General features: G+C 36.4%; 2 protein-coding genes across 3 annotated transcripts; one reads left to right on the top strand and one right to left on the bottom strand.

Annotated features, from left to right (window-relative positions):
* Positions 1–11: 11 nt before the first annotated feature.
* LOC120478717 (uncharacterized) lies at positions 12–2,071 on the bottom strand. Its single transcript, XM_039670803.2, has 4 exons — positions 1,745–2,071; positions 1,361–1,532; positions 1,188–1,270; positions 12–1,084 (listed from the first exon to the last, which is right to left on the bottom strand). The coding sequence occupies exons 1-4, from the start codon at positions 2,069–2,071 to the stop codon at positions 626–628; spliced, it is 1,041 nt and encodes a 346-aa protein (XP_039526737.2). The 3' UTR covers positions 12–625.
* Positions 2,072–3,316: 1,245 nt separating this feature from the next.
* On the top strand, positions 3,317–12,488 carry camkk1b (calcium/calmodulin dependent protein kinase kinase 1b). 2 transcript variants are annotated; one of them, XM_039670801.2, is made up of 17 exons: positions 3,317–3,425; positions 5,245–5,589; positions 6,120–6,167; positions 6,268–6,321; positions 6,475–6,526; positions 6,613–6,746; positions 6,839–6,875; positions 7,222–7,243; positions 7,342–7,430; positions 7,526–7,725; positions 7,818–7,871; positions 7,965–8,038; positions 9,542–9,629; positions 9,701–9,829; positions 11,456–11,553; positions 11,650–11,676; positions 11,788–12,488. In XM_039670801.2, exons 2-17 carry the CDS (start codon positions 5,344–5,346, stop codon positions 11,858–11,860), a joined length of 1,425 nt encoding a protein of 474 aa, XP_039526735.2. In that variant the 5' UTR covers positions 3,317–3,425; positions 5,245–5,343; the 3' UTR covers positions 11,861–12,488. The 2 variants fall into 2 exon arrangements, with proteins under 2 accessions (XP_039526735.2, XP_088977497.1); XM_089121371.1 differs by lacking the exon at positions 3,317–3,425 and adding an exon at positions 4,629–4,884.
* Positions 12,489–13,049: the final 561 nt, after the last annotated feature.

Genomic DNA, 13,049 nt, shown 5'->3' with positions numbered 1-13,049 from the left:
CTCGCTGTTTAGTTTTACGTTGTCAGTTGTCCGTGGCAGGTAAAGGCTGTCAGACGGAGCTGCTCAAAGGCTTGAAGCATTTAGCTGACAGATGAGAAAATTGCCCAATTTGAGCTGCGGCAGACAATAGCACATACTGACAGTGATGTAACCAAAGTATTATCCAGAGACAAAAGAAGCCAACGGTCAGACAAAAGCCTCTCTTTAACCTCTCAGCCTGTTTAATGAGCTCTAATTAGAGAGATGAGTCTGATCAAGGAACTGGATCTCATGCTGACCTTCTTTTAAACCAGATGAATCAATTGACAGACTCGAAGCCATAGAGAATGGCAGACTGGCTAAAAATAATAGTTGAGAACTATTAACCATACCAGTTATTAACAATTTTACTACCTACCTAGTGTGAATCCTAAATACTTATTTATTTAAACTGTTAATTTACTTATGTTTTGTTTTTTTACTAATATGTAAAAATGTATATTTACAGACCAGGCCAGTCATTGACTGATTTACATTAAATGATGACCAATGAGACGCATTTATGAAATGAAACGGACATTAATTTTACTCCAAATTCACAAAACTGTATTGTTTTTTATAGAGTTCCCAGATCACTACAGCTTTACTAGGGCTTCTGGTGAATGTTAGGTTGAATCTTGTCAAGTGGCTGTAAAGCAGCATGTCTTTGTGGCCATCGGTGAGTCTCGGGGCACTTACAAAAACCTTGTTTATGGCTCGGTTCATTTTTGGATATGAAAGTCGAGCATATATCGATACAGCCATGATGCTTTAAAGGAGGAAGATATGATGTCGGAGATAAATGCGGATACTGGAAACCAGGCAGTAAGAGAACCGGATAGATGCCACTGAAAACATTGATCATGGTCGGTGAGTCCTTGGAGTCTGGATGATACCCAAGACGGGAAAAATCAACATCTTGATTGTACATTTGTCCCTGTAGGATGAGGTTCTGGATCTTCTCGGCTTGAATGAAATGTCGATGGCATAACGTCTGAGAGTTTTGAAGTGTCTCCACAAAATCTGTCAGCAGAAGTTTTCCTTCTGTGAATTTTAGCCAGAGATTCTGAAGAGTGGAGGACAGAAATCTCAATCAAGCTTTGAAATGATAGATGAATGATAAAGTCTTTTAAATCTGAATGATTTCATGAATCATATCTCAGATGTACCTCAGATCGACTCAAGGAATGATCGGTCTTCTCCTTAAGGAGCTTATGAATCGCTCTAAGGCTGAGTTTCTGTCGTAAAGTTTCTGCATGTGGCACAAGAAGCATCACATCAGTTATACAGTTGGATAAAACTGTCATATTACAAGCATAACCTCATCACACAGAAAACTTACCCAGCTTTGTCTGTTTGCGTCGCATTGAAGACACCATTTGACCAAGAATCTGGTACTTTTCAGCTAAGAGAATTTTAGATTTGTTCAGATGCGGCTGGTGCGCTAAATTCTGCTCTGCGAGCCAACAGTTGGATGCCATCAAGATCACTTTACACCTCTGAAGATGCTGTAACTGCAGGCAAGTCCTTCAGATCAACCAAGTCATGTACAATGTACAATTTTTTTTTTTTTTTGGGGGGGGGGGGGGGGGTGGATTATTTCATTAATGTCATATAAATAAATTACTATATAATGTTATTATTAGTTTATAAAATCACCCCCCCCCCCCCCCCCAAAAAAAAACAAAACAGATTCTGCATTCTTGACTGAGTAATTGTTTGGTACCTTTGAATTGATCCTGACAGTTTCTCGCATTCTTTCCTCATCTTCCAGGAGCTCCAGAAGCTGAGCAGTGTTCAAACACTTGAGATAGTCCAAATTTAACATTAGATTCCCTTCATGAGGCATTGCAGCCCATATATAAAGATACTGCCTCACACCCAGGACTTGAGCTACTGATGCTCTGAGGTCATGGTGCGGTTGTACATCTTGTAACATGATCACAAGCTCCGGAGGGATTTCTGAGCTTTCACTGGAGCCAACATTTACCAGCACAGAACTACACATTCTTACACACTTTAGAAATGTAGGTGAGGCCATGCACAAAAACATAAATCAAGACTTCTGTGGGCATTCAGCACCTTGGACAGCTCTAGACTATTTAAAAAAAAAAAACCTTGGAAAAAGTTTTAAAAATATTACTTGTATTATTTGTCTTTGACTTTTTAGATATGAGTTATTCTGTGAAATGTGTAATCACCCACATCCACATTTACTTTCTGTTATGTTTGATAGATTTTTTTATCGTCATTTATTCGAAACCAAGATAACTCGTATCTAAACAGTAGAATATTTATGTATGTATTTAAGCGTTTCCAAATTCCCTTTGCTATGTTAGCAAATGTGCACATTTTATTGGAAAAAATATAAAATATAACCATTTCTAACCCTACATTGAAATGGATTATGGTAAAGCCTGTTTCCATTTATTTTCCTCTAATTTAGATATAAACAAAACTCATAATGACATCATCCTTTCAAGAAGTAAACACTGCGTGTTTCCTCTTTGTGGCATTTTTTATTTAATTTTTTGCTATTTATTCCAAAAAAGTATGACAATAAATTGTCGCCCTGTTACGGTGATTTTCTCTATAAACAATCTAAATAGTTATTTTAAAGCCCAATTCCTAATAAGACCACAATGTAATAATGGCCAAATGAATTCTAAAACTGGTTATCGTCAACCCTGTTACTTTGCATTTAGTGATATTCAAACATATTACTTTTCATTAATTTAACTTAAAATTTAAATATACCTTTTTGAAATGGAAAAGGCACCCAATTGATAAAATGACACTTCTGATATTATTTTCCAAACAAGGGGGGAAGTATTAAGGATACGACAAATACCCTCTAAAACTCGCAGAACAGACAAAGCTCTGATTATGAAGAGCTTGAAATGCTGTGTAAAAGTGTCTTTGTTTTGGGTTAAATACAAACTTGCTGTCCAGTATCACTTCTTTTATGAGGTTACGCAACACTTGAGCTTCTTTCCCACCCGATAAACTGTCTCAAGTTTATATCACTTTAATCCTAAATCCTGTTATACTTTGACTTCAAGAGATCCCAGCACTTAGCCATGCAACAGGAATAACTTGTTGTAGATACTTGTTGTGTTCACACCATAGGTTCTTAACCAGGCATTACCACATGCCCCCCATGACGTAGCTCAGCTCATTGATTACTGTTGTTCATGTCCTTTTACTGACTGTAGCCAGTTCTCGCAAACAGTCTTTTGGAACAGATATAGCCACTGTAGACTAAATGTGTCCATGCTAGCTAATCCTCTTTGCTTCTGTGATCCCAAAGAGTCCTCCGGACTTCAGAGACTCAAAGGTGTTTTCTGCCTGATGAGTGGAAGAGCATGCAACACTATGGCTGGCGATACACATTATTGTTGCTCTATGTAAGTAATTACAACCCCTATGCATACATGCCAAATGCTTTGTAGTTGCATAAATGTGTGTTGTATACAAAATAATATAATTGTTTAATTTGTTGATTATACCAATACGATGTATGAGGTTAGACCGGAATGTTTTATGTAATGTTTTTAGGATTTTATTAAGGTGAAAATCAGTGTTTTTTAGTATAATTGAGATCCTATTAGAGTTAATAATTAGATTTTTGTGTTTTTATTTTAGTTTTAGTGATTTTTGTGTTTTATGTTGTTTTTGTCTAGTTTAGTCTTCATTATGCTAATAGGCTACTTGAATGAAAATAAATGCTGCTTGGGCTGAAATAAAATAAGTTAAAACAAATTATTTCAAGTAATACATTTTATGGTTTTAGTTTTAGTTGTCCATGAATCAGAGGTCCACACATTTGATTATGGTTTTGGACCATTTTAGCTTAAATTGTTGTGCCTCCCCATTAATGAAGCCATTATTCACACTATTTTACACTATTTCTCTGTTTTTTGGAAGAAAAACAGAGAGTTATTCTTTTTAGAGGTGTTCATGTAGCAATCGCTTTTTTTTGCCAATGTGTGACGTTGCGAGCTTATAAGGAAACTGAAAAAAACGAAACCTTCTTCCCAGGTTGTCAATGAAAGCATGTAGATAGATTTTTATGGGAAGGACTCCACATGTTTTTGCCGGAAAAATGAAAGGATGAAAAATATACGCGTTACCGAGAGCATTACTTCCGCTCAATATCACAAGTGAATGTTTACAATGTCCAGGAAAATGCCGATAGAGCTATTCTGTTGGCTACTGTAATATCAATGTGTCATGCAAAGAAAATTGGGTAACGCTTTACAATAATAGTACATGAATAATCATGTAGCCTACTAATACCTGAATTAATAATTAAGTTACTATGAACTAATGATGAGTTAAGACCATTTTTTACAGTCTATGGTTAAGACATAGCCTACTAATGTGGAACTAACCTTAACTGCGACATGAGTCATATGCCTAGTTATTCCTGCATGAATATACCATCCTAACTATGTTAGTAGCCTACATGCTTGTACTACATTTCGGGGTAAACTAAATCAAACTTGCTCTAGAAAATTGACACATTTTGTGGCCCAAAAGAAGAGCAAGAACGATACCTGATTACCATCCAACTATGATGAAGACAGTAAAATTTAAAGTGGTACCGAAAATTGAATAATTCAAACTACAGTCTAGTCTCAAATATACTTTATAATCAAACTATCATAACAGCGTAGGCTAATTTTAATCTCCTCGTCTGTCGACATGATGTCTGAATTGCAGAGCAGGCAAACTTAACTGCTGTGTGCTCTTACCGTTTTTTATTGTGTTTATTTTGTTTTTGAGAGGAAGCAGATATTTACATATCCATATCGTCCTTCTCAGCAGCGTCTAGATGTTCGTTAACAGTATGTCGCTGCAAAGGTATTTCCAACTTCTTTCTACTACAAAGCAAAGAACAAAAATTAACTTGTCCGTGAGTAGCCTACATCGGGGCTTAGAGCTATATCAAGCCTTCGTTATGTGTGCTCCAGTGCCAACACGAGCAGTAAGTTGCCTGCAGTTCACTTAACAGCCACCGGGATTGCTAATAACAAGAGTTTCTGAATTCTACACACAGTATTAGTCCCTTTAACCCTGAGATGTGGCTCAACATGTTTAACAACACAAGCTCTGTTGTCTACAGAGAACACATCACTTAAATGTGTTTAGGCTTGTGAAATGGCAGTGAGTGTGCTTGTTATTGCTGTCAAACTCAACTCTCATCTCTTTCTGCTGTGACAGTGTGATGTTGTCGTGGATTTTCTGAAGAACGCTGGACTCTCTGATGTCCACTGAGATGTGTCCTTTGTTATAAGCAGCTGAGACTGAGACAGGACAGTCATGAGTGCTGACACAGCTAACAGGGTGGATCCGGACCCTGATTATCATGCTGAACTGTCCGACATGGTAGCAGCCATGAACAGAATGACCCCTCCAAATGGATTCAGGACCACCCCACATCGCCTCAATCTCTCGGATCGCAAGATGTCTCTGCAGGAGCGGTCGAGTTCTCAGAATGGCTTCACCCCACGAATAGCCAGAAGGCCCACTATTGAATCGAAGCGGGTGTCTATCTCTGATGGTGATGTGAGTTAGGCATGAGATTTTAGACTTTCGCAGCATATTTTACCTCAGACCATCAATGAGGATGTTCAGCAAAATATGGCATTGGTACTGAAACTCATTATGCAATATCAGATTTTCACTACATGATTATTGTGGACAAAATAATTCAGGATATTATCACAATTTCCACACTGAAAAAAAAAACTGGTTTATTTTACTTTGAAACAAAGTTTACTATGAAGTTACAAGTAAATTTCATATACAAATAAATGGTTTTACATTGAATTATCCATGAAGTTTTGTAGTAGAAATACTGAAATTGGCTTTTATCAAAACAGATCATTGGAGTACGTTTATAACTTATTTTGATGACAGCCTATTTCAGTATAAATAAACAAACAATGCTTTAACTTTTCATTAATCTTTAACTTAATTTTTTAAGTTTATTTTGTGTCTTTTCCTATTTGACCAATAACACAAAATTTGAGTGAAATTATATTTTTTTTTTAATATGAATGACACCCCTAACAAACATACTATTCTACCTACAGGACTGTGTCCAGCTAAACCAGTACAAGTTAAAGAGTGAGATAGGAAAGGTTGGTTATTCTACTTGCATAATTATTGCAGTTATTCTGCAAGCATAAAAGCATAAATATAAACTTAATGTTATCTTTTTAACCTTCCTTTTTTACCCAGGGTTCATATGGGGTGGTCAAGTTAGCATATAATGAAGATGATGACCAGTATTATGTAAGCAAATATATGTTGTAAAGATGTGTTCTTTATTGTCAGCCTTTAATCATAACATGTATATATTAAAATGTTATTTAGAATGACTAAATGGTTACAAATTACACTAAAATGACATCATTTATGATAATATAATATAATCATTTATTGCAGGCTATGAAGCTGGTATCCAAAAAGAGGTTAATAAAGCAGTTTGGATTTCCACGTAAGCAAAACACATTTACATTTGAAACTTTTTTCTTCGTCTCATGTCTGTAAGAATATTAATAGTAACTTGTGATGGTTGTGTAGGGCGACGTCCTTCCAGAGACTCCACTGGCTCACAAGAGAATCTTTTAAAGCATTCTGGCCTGTTGGACCAAGTATATAAAGAAGTCGCTATTTTGAAGAAACTTGACCATCTTAATGTTGTTAAATTAGTTGAGGTGAGTTAGATCTGTATTGTTTCTGACAAAGTCAAATAGTAGTTATTTGCTATAAAGTATAACTGTATCTGTCCTGTGCTATTTAACTGAAGGTTCTCGATGACCCGGCTGAGGATAACTTGCACATGGGTGAGTAATTCTGTCTGTTAGCTCAGTAATCTGCGATATAGAAGACTTTGCTTTTAAAGGCCATTACACACCGAGTCCGAAATTTGCATCCAAAATTTTCGCACGTTAAAAAATAAATACGACCTCACGTTATGTCAATCATGCTAACACACTGCCTCCGAAACTTTCGGCTTTGATTTTCTGCGTTCTTCGCATCCGTAGCAAGCAGTTTGAATGGTGTTTTGATTCCATTAATTCATAGCCACTGAATACGAAAAAAAACACATACAGTACAAAAATTTTGGACTCAGTGTGCAATGGCCTCTTTGATCTGTTTTTCTAATTGTTCTTTGTGTCCTTTTCTCAGTCTTTGAGTTGGTACCTAAAGGGTGAGTATTTTGACCTACAGTTCACAGCCACACTGTATGCTAATTACATTTTTCCTAAGTTTGATTTTTCTCTCATGATTTGTTTCACCTGACCCTAGTCCAGTGATGGAGGTCCCTACAGACAGTCCGCTAACAGAAGAAATGGCCCATTTCTACTTTAGGGATGTCATCCTAGGCATTGAATACTGTAAGTTTCCCTAGTAGGGCATTTTAAAAAGTCTTGTATTTGTTAAATGGCATCTATAAACTGAGGTTTGGTGCTATTTTTGTTTTATTTTTTAGTGCACTATCAGAAAATCGTACATAGAGACATCAAACCCTCAAATCTGTTGCTGGGGGAGGATGGGCACATCAAGATAGCAGATTTTGGTGTCAGTAATGAGTTTGAGGGGAGTGATGCTCTCCTGTCCAACAGTGCAGGAACACCAGCTTTCATGGCACCCGAAACTCTGACTGATCGGGACCTGAGATTCAGTGGAAAGGTTAGAAGACTTCTAGAATATTCTTGCTTGCATACAGTGAAGACATTGATTGATGACATTGATCATTTACGATCGTCTCTTGTTGGATTCAGGCTCTAGACATATGGGCAATGGGAGTGACGCTGTTTTGTTTCGTCTTTGGAAAGGTAAGACATTTACCTTTGTATTTACACTACAATATTATTTTTCAAACATAGGCTAATTATTCAAATACAATATGTTAATATTTTGTTGTGCAGTGTCCTTTTCAGGATGAATACATCTTAGGCCTGCATGGAAAGATCAAGACTATGGCAGTGGAGTTTCCAGACAAGTAAGTTGCAAATATTGATAATAAACCATTTTACATACATGTACATATTTGGTAGACGCTTTTATCCCAAAGCGACTTGCGTTGCATTCAAGCTATCTTCTTGGGAATCAAACCCAGTTTGGTGTTATTCGCACCATGCTCTACTGTTTGAGCAACAGGATGGCTTTTCTAAACCATGATGAGAAAACATGCAGTCAGACAAAACGCATTGTCACAAATTTATAGAAGCTTGTTTTCACCGCAGAGTAAAAAAAAGGTAATTGTGACTTTGTTTATCTCACAATTCTGACTCTCTTATTTCCATGTTTAAATATAAACTTAGTATTGCAAGATTAATTTTTAATCAGAATCAAGTCGCAATTACCTCAAACACCGTCTTTGTATTAACTACAGTCAGAATAATTGAACTAAAATTGTGTCATTTTCTTTTTAAATAAAATGGATATTTTTGGTGCTGGATGCTTATTAGTCAATATATACAGTGTTTCAAGTTTACACGTGTCTTCTTGTGGAAGAGTGGCACTTAATGAAAATGCTTAAAAAATGTTTTAATGTTTATATATAATGTTTTTATTATATTTATATATAGCCAAGCCATATAATATAGCACAGCCTGTTATTGCTTAGTAGTATAAATATGACCCAGGACCACAAAAAAAAACAGTCACATGGGTAAATTTTTGTATACATCAATAATTTATGGAGAAAAAATATAAGTTACCTTTCCATTGGTGTATAGTTTGTTAGGATAGGTCAATATACAACAATTTGAAAGTCTGAATTCTGAGGCTGCAACAAAAATTTAAATATTGAGAAAATGTCTTTAAAGTTGTCCATTTATGTTCGCAATTTTGCTGCATTAACTCACAAAAATAATTTTATATATATTTACGGTAGGAAATTTACAAAATATCTTCACGGAACATGATTTTTACTTACCGGTAATATAATATACTAATGGTTTTTGCCATAAACGCAAAATCGATAATTTTGACCCGTACAGTGTATTATTGGCTATTGCCACAAATTTACCTGTGCAACTTGTGACTGGTTTTGTGATCCAGGGTCATATATCTTTCCAATACAATGTACTCATATTATGTACTCAAAAGTTGTTAAAAAAGGTTGCATTTATTTAATCAAAAATATAGTAAAATCAGTAATAATGTGAAATGTTATTACAATTCAAAATAACACTTTTCTATTTAAATATATATTTTTAAATGTGATTTATTCCTGTGATGCAAAGCTGAATTTTCTCCTGTGTTCACGGTCACATGATCCTTCAGAAATCATTCTAATATGCTGATTTGATGCTCAAGAAACATTTCTTATTAGTTTTGTGAAAAACGTGACAGTTTTTTTTTTCATGATTCTTTGATGAACCAACAATGTAAAAAGTAAACCTTTCGTCTTTTTTTTTTTTCATTTTCATGGATAAAAGTGTAAGGTTAAGTCCCCCTTATTTACTTCAAACACCCTCGTTTTGTATTATTTGCACAGGCCTGTTATCAGTGACGGGTTGAAGAATCTCATTACCAGAATGCTGGACAAATCCCCAGAAACTAGAATCACATTACCAGAAATAAAGGTAAAATCATAATTAAAGACTTTTAAAATTTACTTCAGTATTACTCTGTGTAATCTGGTCTCTGTGGGCAGCTGCACCCATGGGTGACGCTGGATGGCACGGATCTCCTGCCCCTGGAGGAGGAGCACTGCACGGTGGTGGAGGTCACTGACGAGGAGGTGCAGAACTCGGTCAAACTAGTCCCCCGCCTGTCTGCTGTGGTGAGTACATCTGTGGAAAAAACAAGGAAAAGGTTATTTTAAAGATTTAGTTCATACACACAAATGTTTTCAAAATTATTTTTTACAAAATTTCGAATTTAGCCATCTATCAAGTCGGCAAACCAATAATAATTTAAAGTTTTATTCATGCTGTATGCTTTTGAAAGAAGACTCTTATGCCCAAAAAGGCTGCATTTATTTTGATGCAAAAATACAGTAAAAACGGAAGAAGAAAAAAAGTGTCAGGTTTGGTGTTGAGGGAGGAGGGGAGAACTGATGGGCTTTTATTCAGAGTAAAACAAAACAAAAAAAACAGTAGGGGGAAACCATCTGGTGGTGAAGCGAGGCACATCAGATGACGTACTGGCACAAAGACAGAGAATAAATAGGGAAGCAAATGATGAGGATAACGAGGCAGGACATGTGGGGTAATTGAACTGATAATCAGGTAATGAGGAGGCCAGAGTCAAGACACTAGACAGGGGAGCACATTGCACACAGAAGCAAACATGACAGAAGCCATTTGGCCTGTTGGATGAAACTACCTGAACAATCTCTGAACAAGGCCCTGTTTACACCTGGTTTTAAGATCGGATCATAAGTGGATGATGCTAAGTACAGGTGTAAACTTGGTTTTAAAGTTTTTAGCTTGCCACTTCCAGAGATAGTCGAAAACAGCCACTAAAGACCGCCTACTACTCTCCACATACTCACCAGCCCATTCTCATCCCAAGGCGTCATATACTGATGATTTTGACATTTCGTCTGCATCCAACGCACATGGCACCCTTTAGCGTTAATATTAGACAAAATGGGCCAGAAGGCGCCTCCTAGTGGTCTAACCCTAACCTTACCCTAGAACTAAACCTACCCATAACCAAACAAAGCTCTGTGCATGTTATATTTACGCTAAAGGGTGCCATGTGCGTTGGATTTAGACGAAATTTCAAAAGCGTCACTATATGACGCCCTAGGATGACTGACCTAATGCATAAACGCTATGGGAAGCACACAAGCCAGACGGGATTTAAACTATGTTGGCTAGAGACCCAAGTTTAGTTTCAAAACAAAAAACGTACCATGCACAATGTTGTCTCAATACTCCTGATTTCGCGCTCATAGACTCTTCCCTCGAAGAAATCCGGACAAAAGAGACGGATTAAAATACCAGGTGTGATTGGGAATGTGTCTTCCTCATCTACATGTGATCTGATTGACAAAAGCGCTGATTTTGAGTTTCAGGGTAGGTTTAGAGTTGACAAAACCTTACAAATCCGACCATAAAGGCGGTTTAGGTGGCTAGTCAGGTAAGGTTTCAGTTTAGCTTACGCCTGGTTTTAGGCAATATGAAAGCAGCTCGGCTTTTAGCTGTGGGGCAGGCTATGTTCTGGGTAAGAGATCATACATACATACAGACAACAAAGTATATTTTTTTACAGACCTGACCCCAAACTTTTGAAACCCCAAAATTCAGATTCAAAGCATTCATTTGCATTCTGTAAAATCTGCAGCGCCAAAGTTGCATCAAAAGATCCCACTTGTAGGTTCTGTAATGTAAACATGTGTAGTTTTTAATAACATGTTTTAATGTGCATATCTAACATTAGTTTTACACTGTATTTTAAGATCCTGGTGAAATCCATGCTGCGGAAGCGCTCCTTCAGTAACCCCTTCGAGGGCCGCAGGCAGGGCAGGTCCATGTCTGCCCCTGGAGGTCTGCTCGTGTAAGTCCACCATCACTTCCTACTGCATGCTGGTACTCAGTAAGAATACCTGTGACACTGATATGATGCTCTTCTTTCTCTCCATAAATTCTGCAGGGATATGTCTCTGTTTCGCCCTTTAAGGTATTACACAATAGACCTCACTGCTAATTTTAGTATTTCAAACTTAATACTCATGTTTGAGTGTGTGTTTGTACTACATATTCATTTTTTGATGGTGTGTGTCTTCAACAGCAGAGGGAGTAACAATAACGGGAGCAAAGAGGGGGAGCTGGAAAACCTCATTGAGGATGAAGCTTTTTCCTGAATTTGCTCAAATCATTTGTGAGATTGGTCCAGTTGTGTGATTAGACTATTTTGTTCCAATCTGCATTGGAATTTATTTATTTTTTTTAACAAAATGCTATATACTGGACAGCATGATGGAAGGGTTTTAAGGTACCTTTAAAATAAATATAATGCTGAATCTGGTAATAAGTACTTTTTAGTAGAGCAATATTTGTGTTTCTTTGCATTTAAGTGCCAAATTTAAAGAAAAAAAAATATTTTGATTTAAATGCATATTTAAAAAGATAGCCGTGCATTTGACATTAGCATATAATATGGCAGCAGCAGTGATGACTTTGCTGTGCAGTGGAAATCAGCAAAACTTTGCACGAGATGTATAGTGTAAGTCTATGTGTTATATAAAAGGTCTTTATGTTGTCTTATTGTCATTTTGAGCTCTTGCAGTTATACTGTGTCTGTGGTGTCACAGAATGGACTGTAGTTTGTGTAGCTGGAACGTTACAAATGTTTATTTTGCACCAATTGTGAGTTTGTTTTTCTTTCCTTGACAAAAGTACTTTACTACTATATTCACAATGTGTGGAATTTACAATGTGGCTTTTTGTATCAGAGCTTCAGTCTCGTGAGTAATACAGGATGCAGGCATATTCATTTGATTCGTATTTATCATTATATATATGCATATATTCATATATATAAGCAGAGATCATAATAATAGCAGAAAAGTGCAGCACAATGGTTTTCTGCTTGGCACCTAAATCTTTTAAAAGCACTTTACATTATGAAACCTTCAGCCTTCAAATTCAAACACAGTTTTCAGTTTTTAATGGCCATTTTATCTGTTGTCATTTGAGCTATTCAGAACATTACTCACATTCTCAGTTGATAGTGATCTGACTGCATTTTAAATTGATTTCCATTTCTTCCTGAGTGATGCTTTACAGCAGTCCATTGACTTCACTTTGTCAATATTCAGATTACAAGTTGACTCACCTAACATATGGTAAGCATCCATGTAACAACCTGTCGTCGTATTTTCCTGGATGTGCATGTATTTTCAAATTGCAAACAATTTAGTGTACACTAACCTAAGGTTACTTTTGTTGACTTTGCAAGCCAAATATTTCTAACTTGACTTACTTGCAGGGGTATCATTATCTTGCAATGGTTGATTATAGGTTTTTGATTAATTCCAAAAGCATTTTTTC

Source organism: Pimephales promelas, chromosome 16, assembly GCF_988280905.1.
Source record: "Pimephales promelas chromosome 16, fPimPro1.hap1.1, whole genome shotgun sequence".
Lineage (NCBI taxonomy): Eukaryota > Metazoa > Chordata > Actinopteri > Cypriniformes > Leuciscidae > Pimephales > Pimephales promelas.
This window is presented reverse-complemented; position numbering and strand designations above follow the sequence as displayed.

Bases quoted from the DNA above. Each gene is read 5' to 3' on its own strand.
- LOC120478717 (XM_039670803.2), bottom strand. From the start codon at position 2,071: ATGTTTTTGTGCATGGCCTCACCTACATTTCTAAAGTGTGTAAGAATG. The intron at 1,533-1,744 runs GTACCAAACAAT...ACTTGCCTGCAG, and splicing joins CTGTCAGGATCAATTCAAAG to TTACAGCATCTTCAGAGGTG. The intron at 1,271-1,360 runs GTAAGTTTTCTG...TGCCACATGCAG, and splicing joins ACGCAAACAGACAAAGCTGG to AAACTTTACGACAGAAACTC.
- camkk1b (XM_039670801.2), top strand. From the start codon at position 5,344: ATGAGTGCTGACACAGCTAACAGGGTGGATCCGGACCCTGATTATCAT. The intron at 6,168-6,267 runs GTTGGTTATTCT...TTTTTTACCCAG, and splicing joins TAAAGAGTGAGATAGGAAAG to GGTTCATATGGGGTGGTCAA. The intron at 11,554-11,649 runs GTAAGTCCACCA...TAAATTCTGCAG, and splicing joins GCCCCTGGAGGTCTGCTCGT to GGATATGTCTCTGTTTCGCC.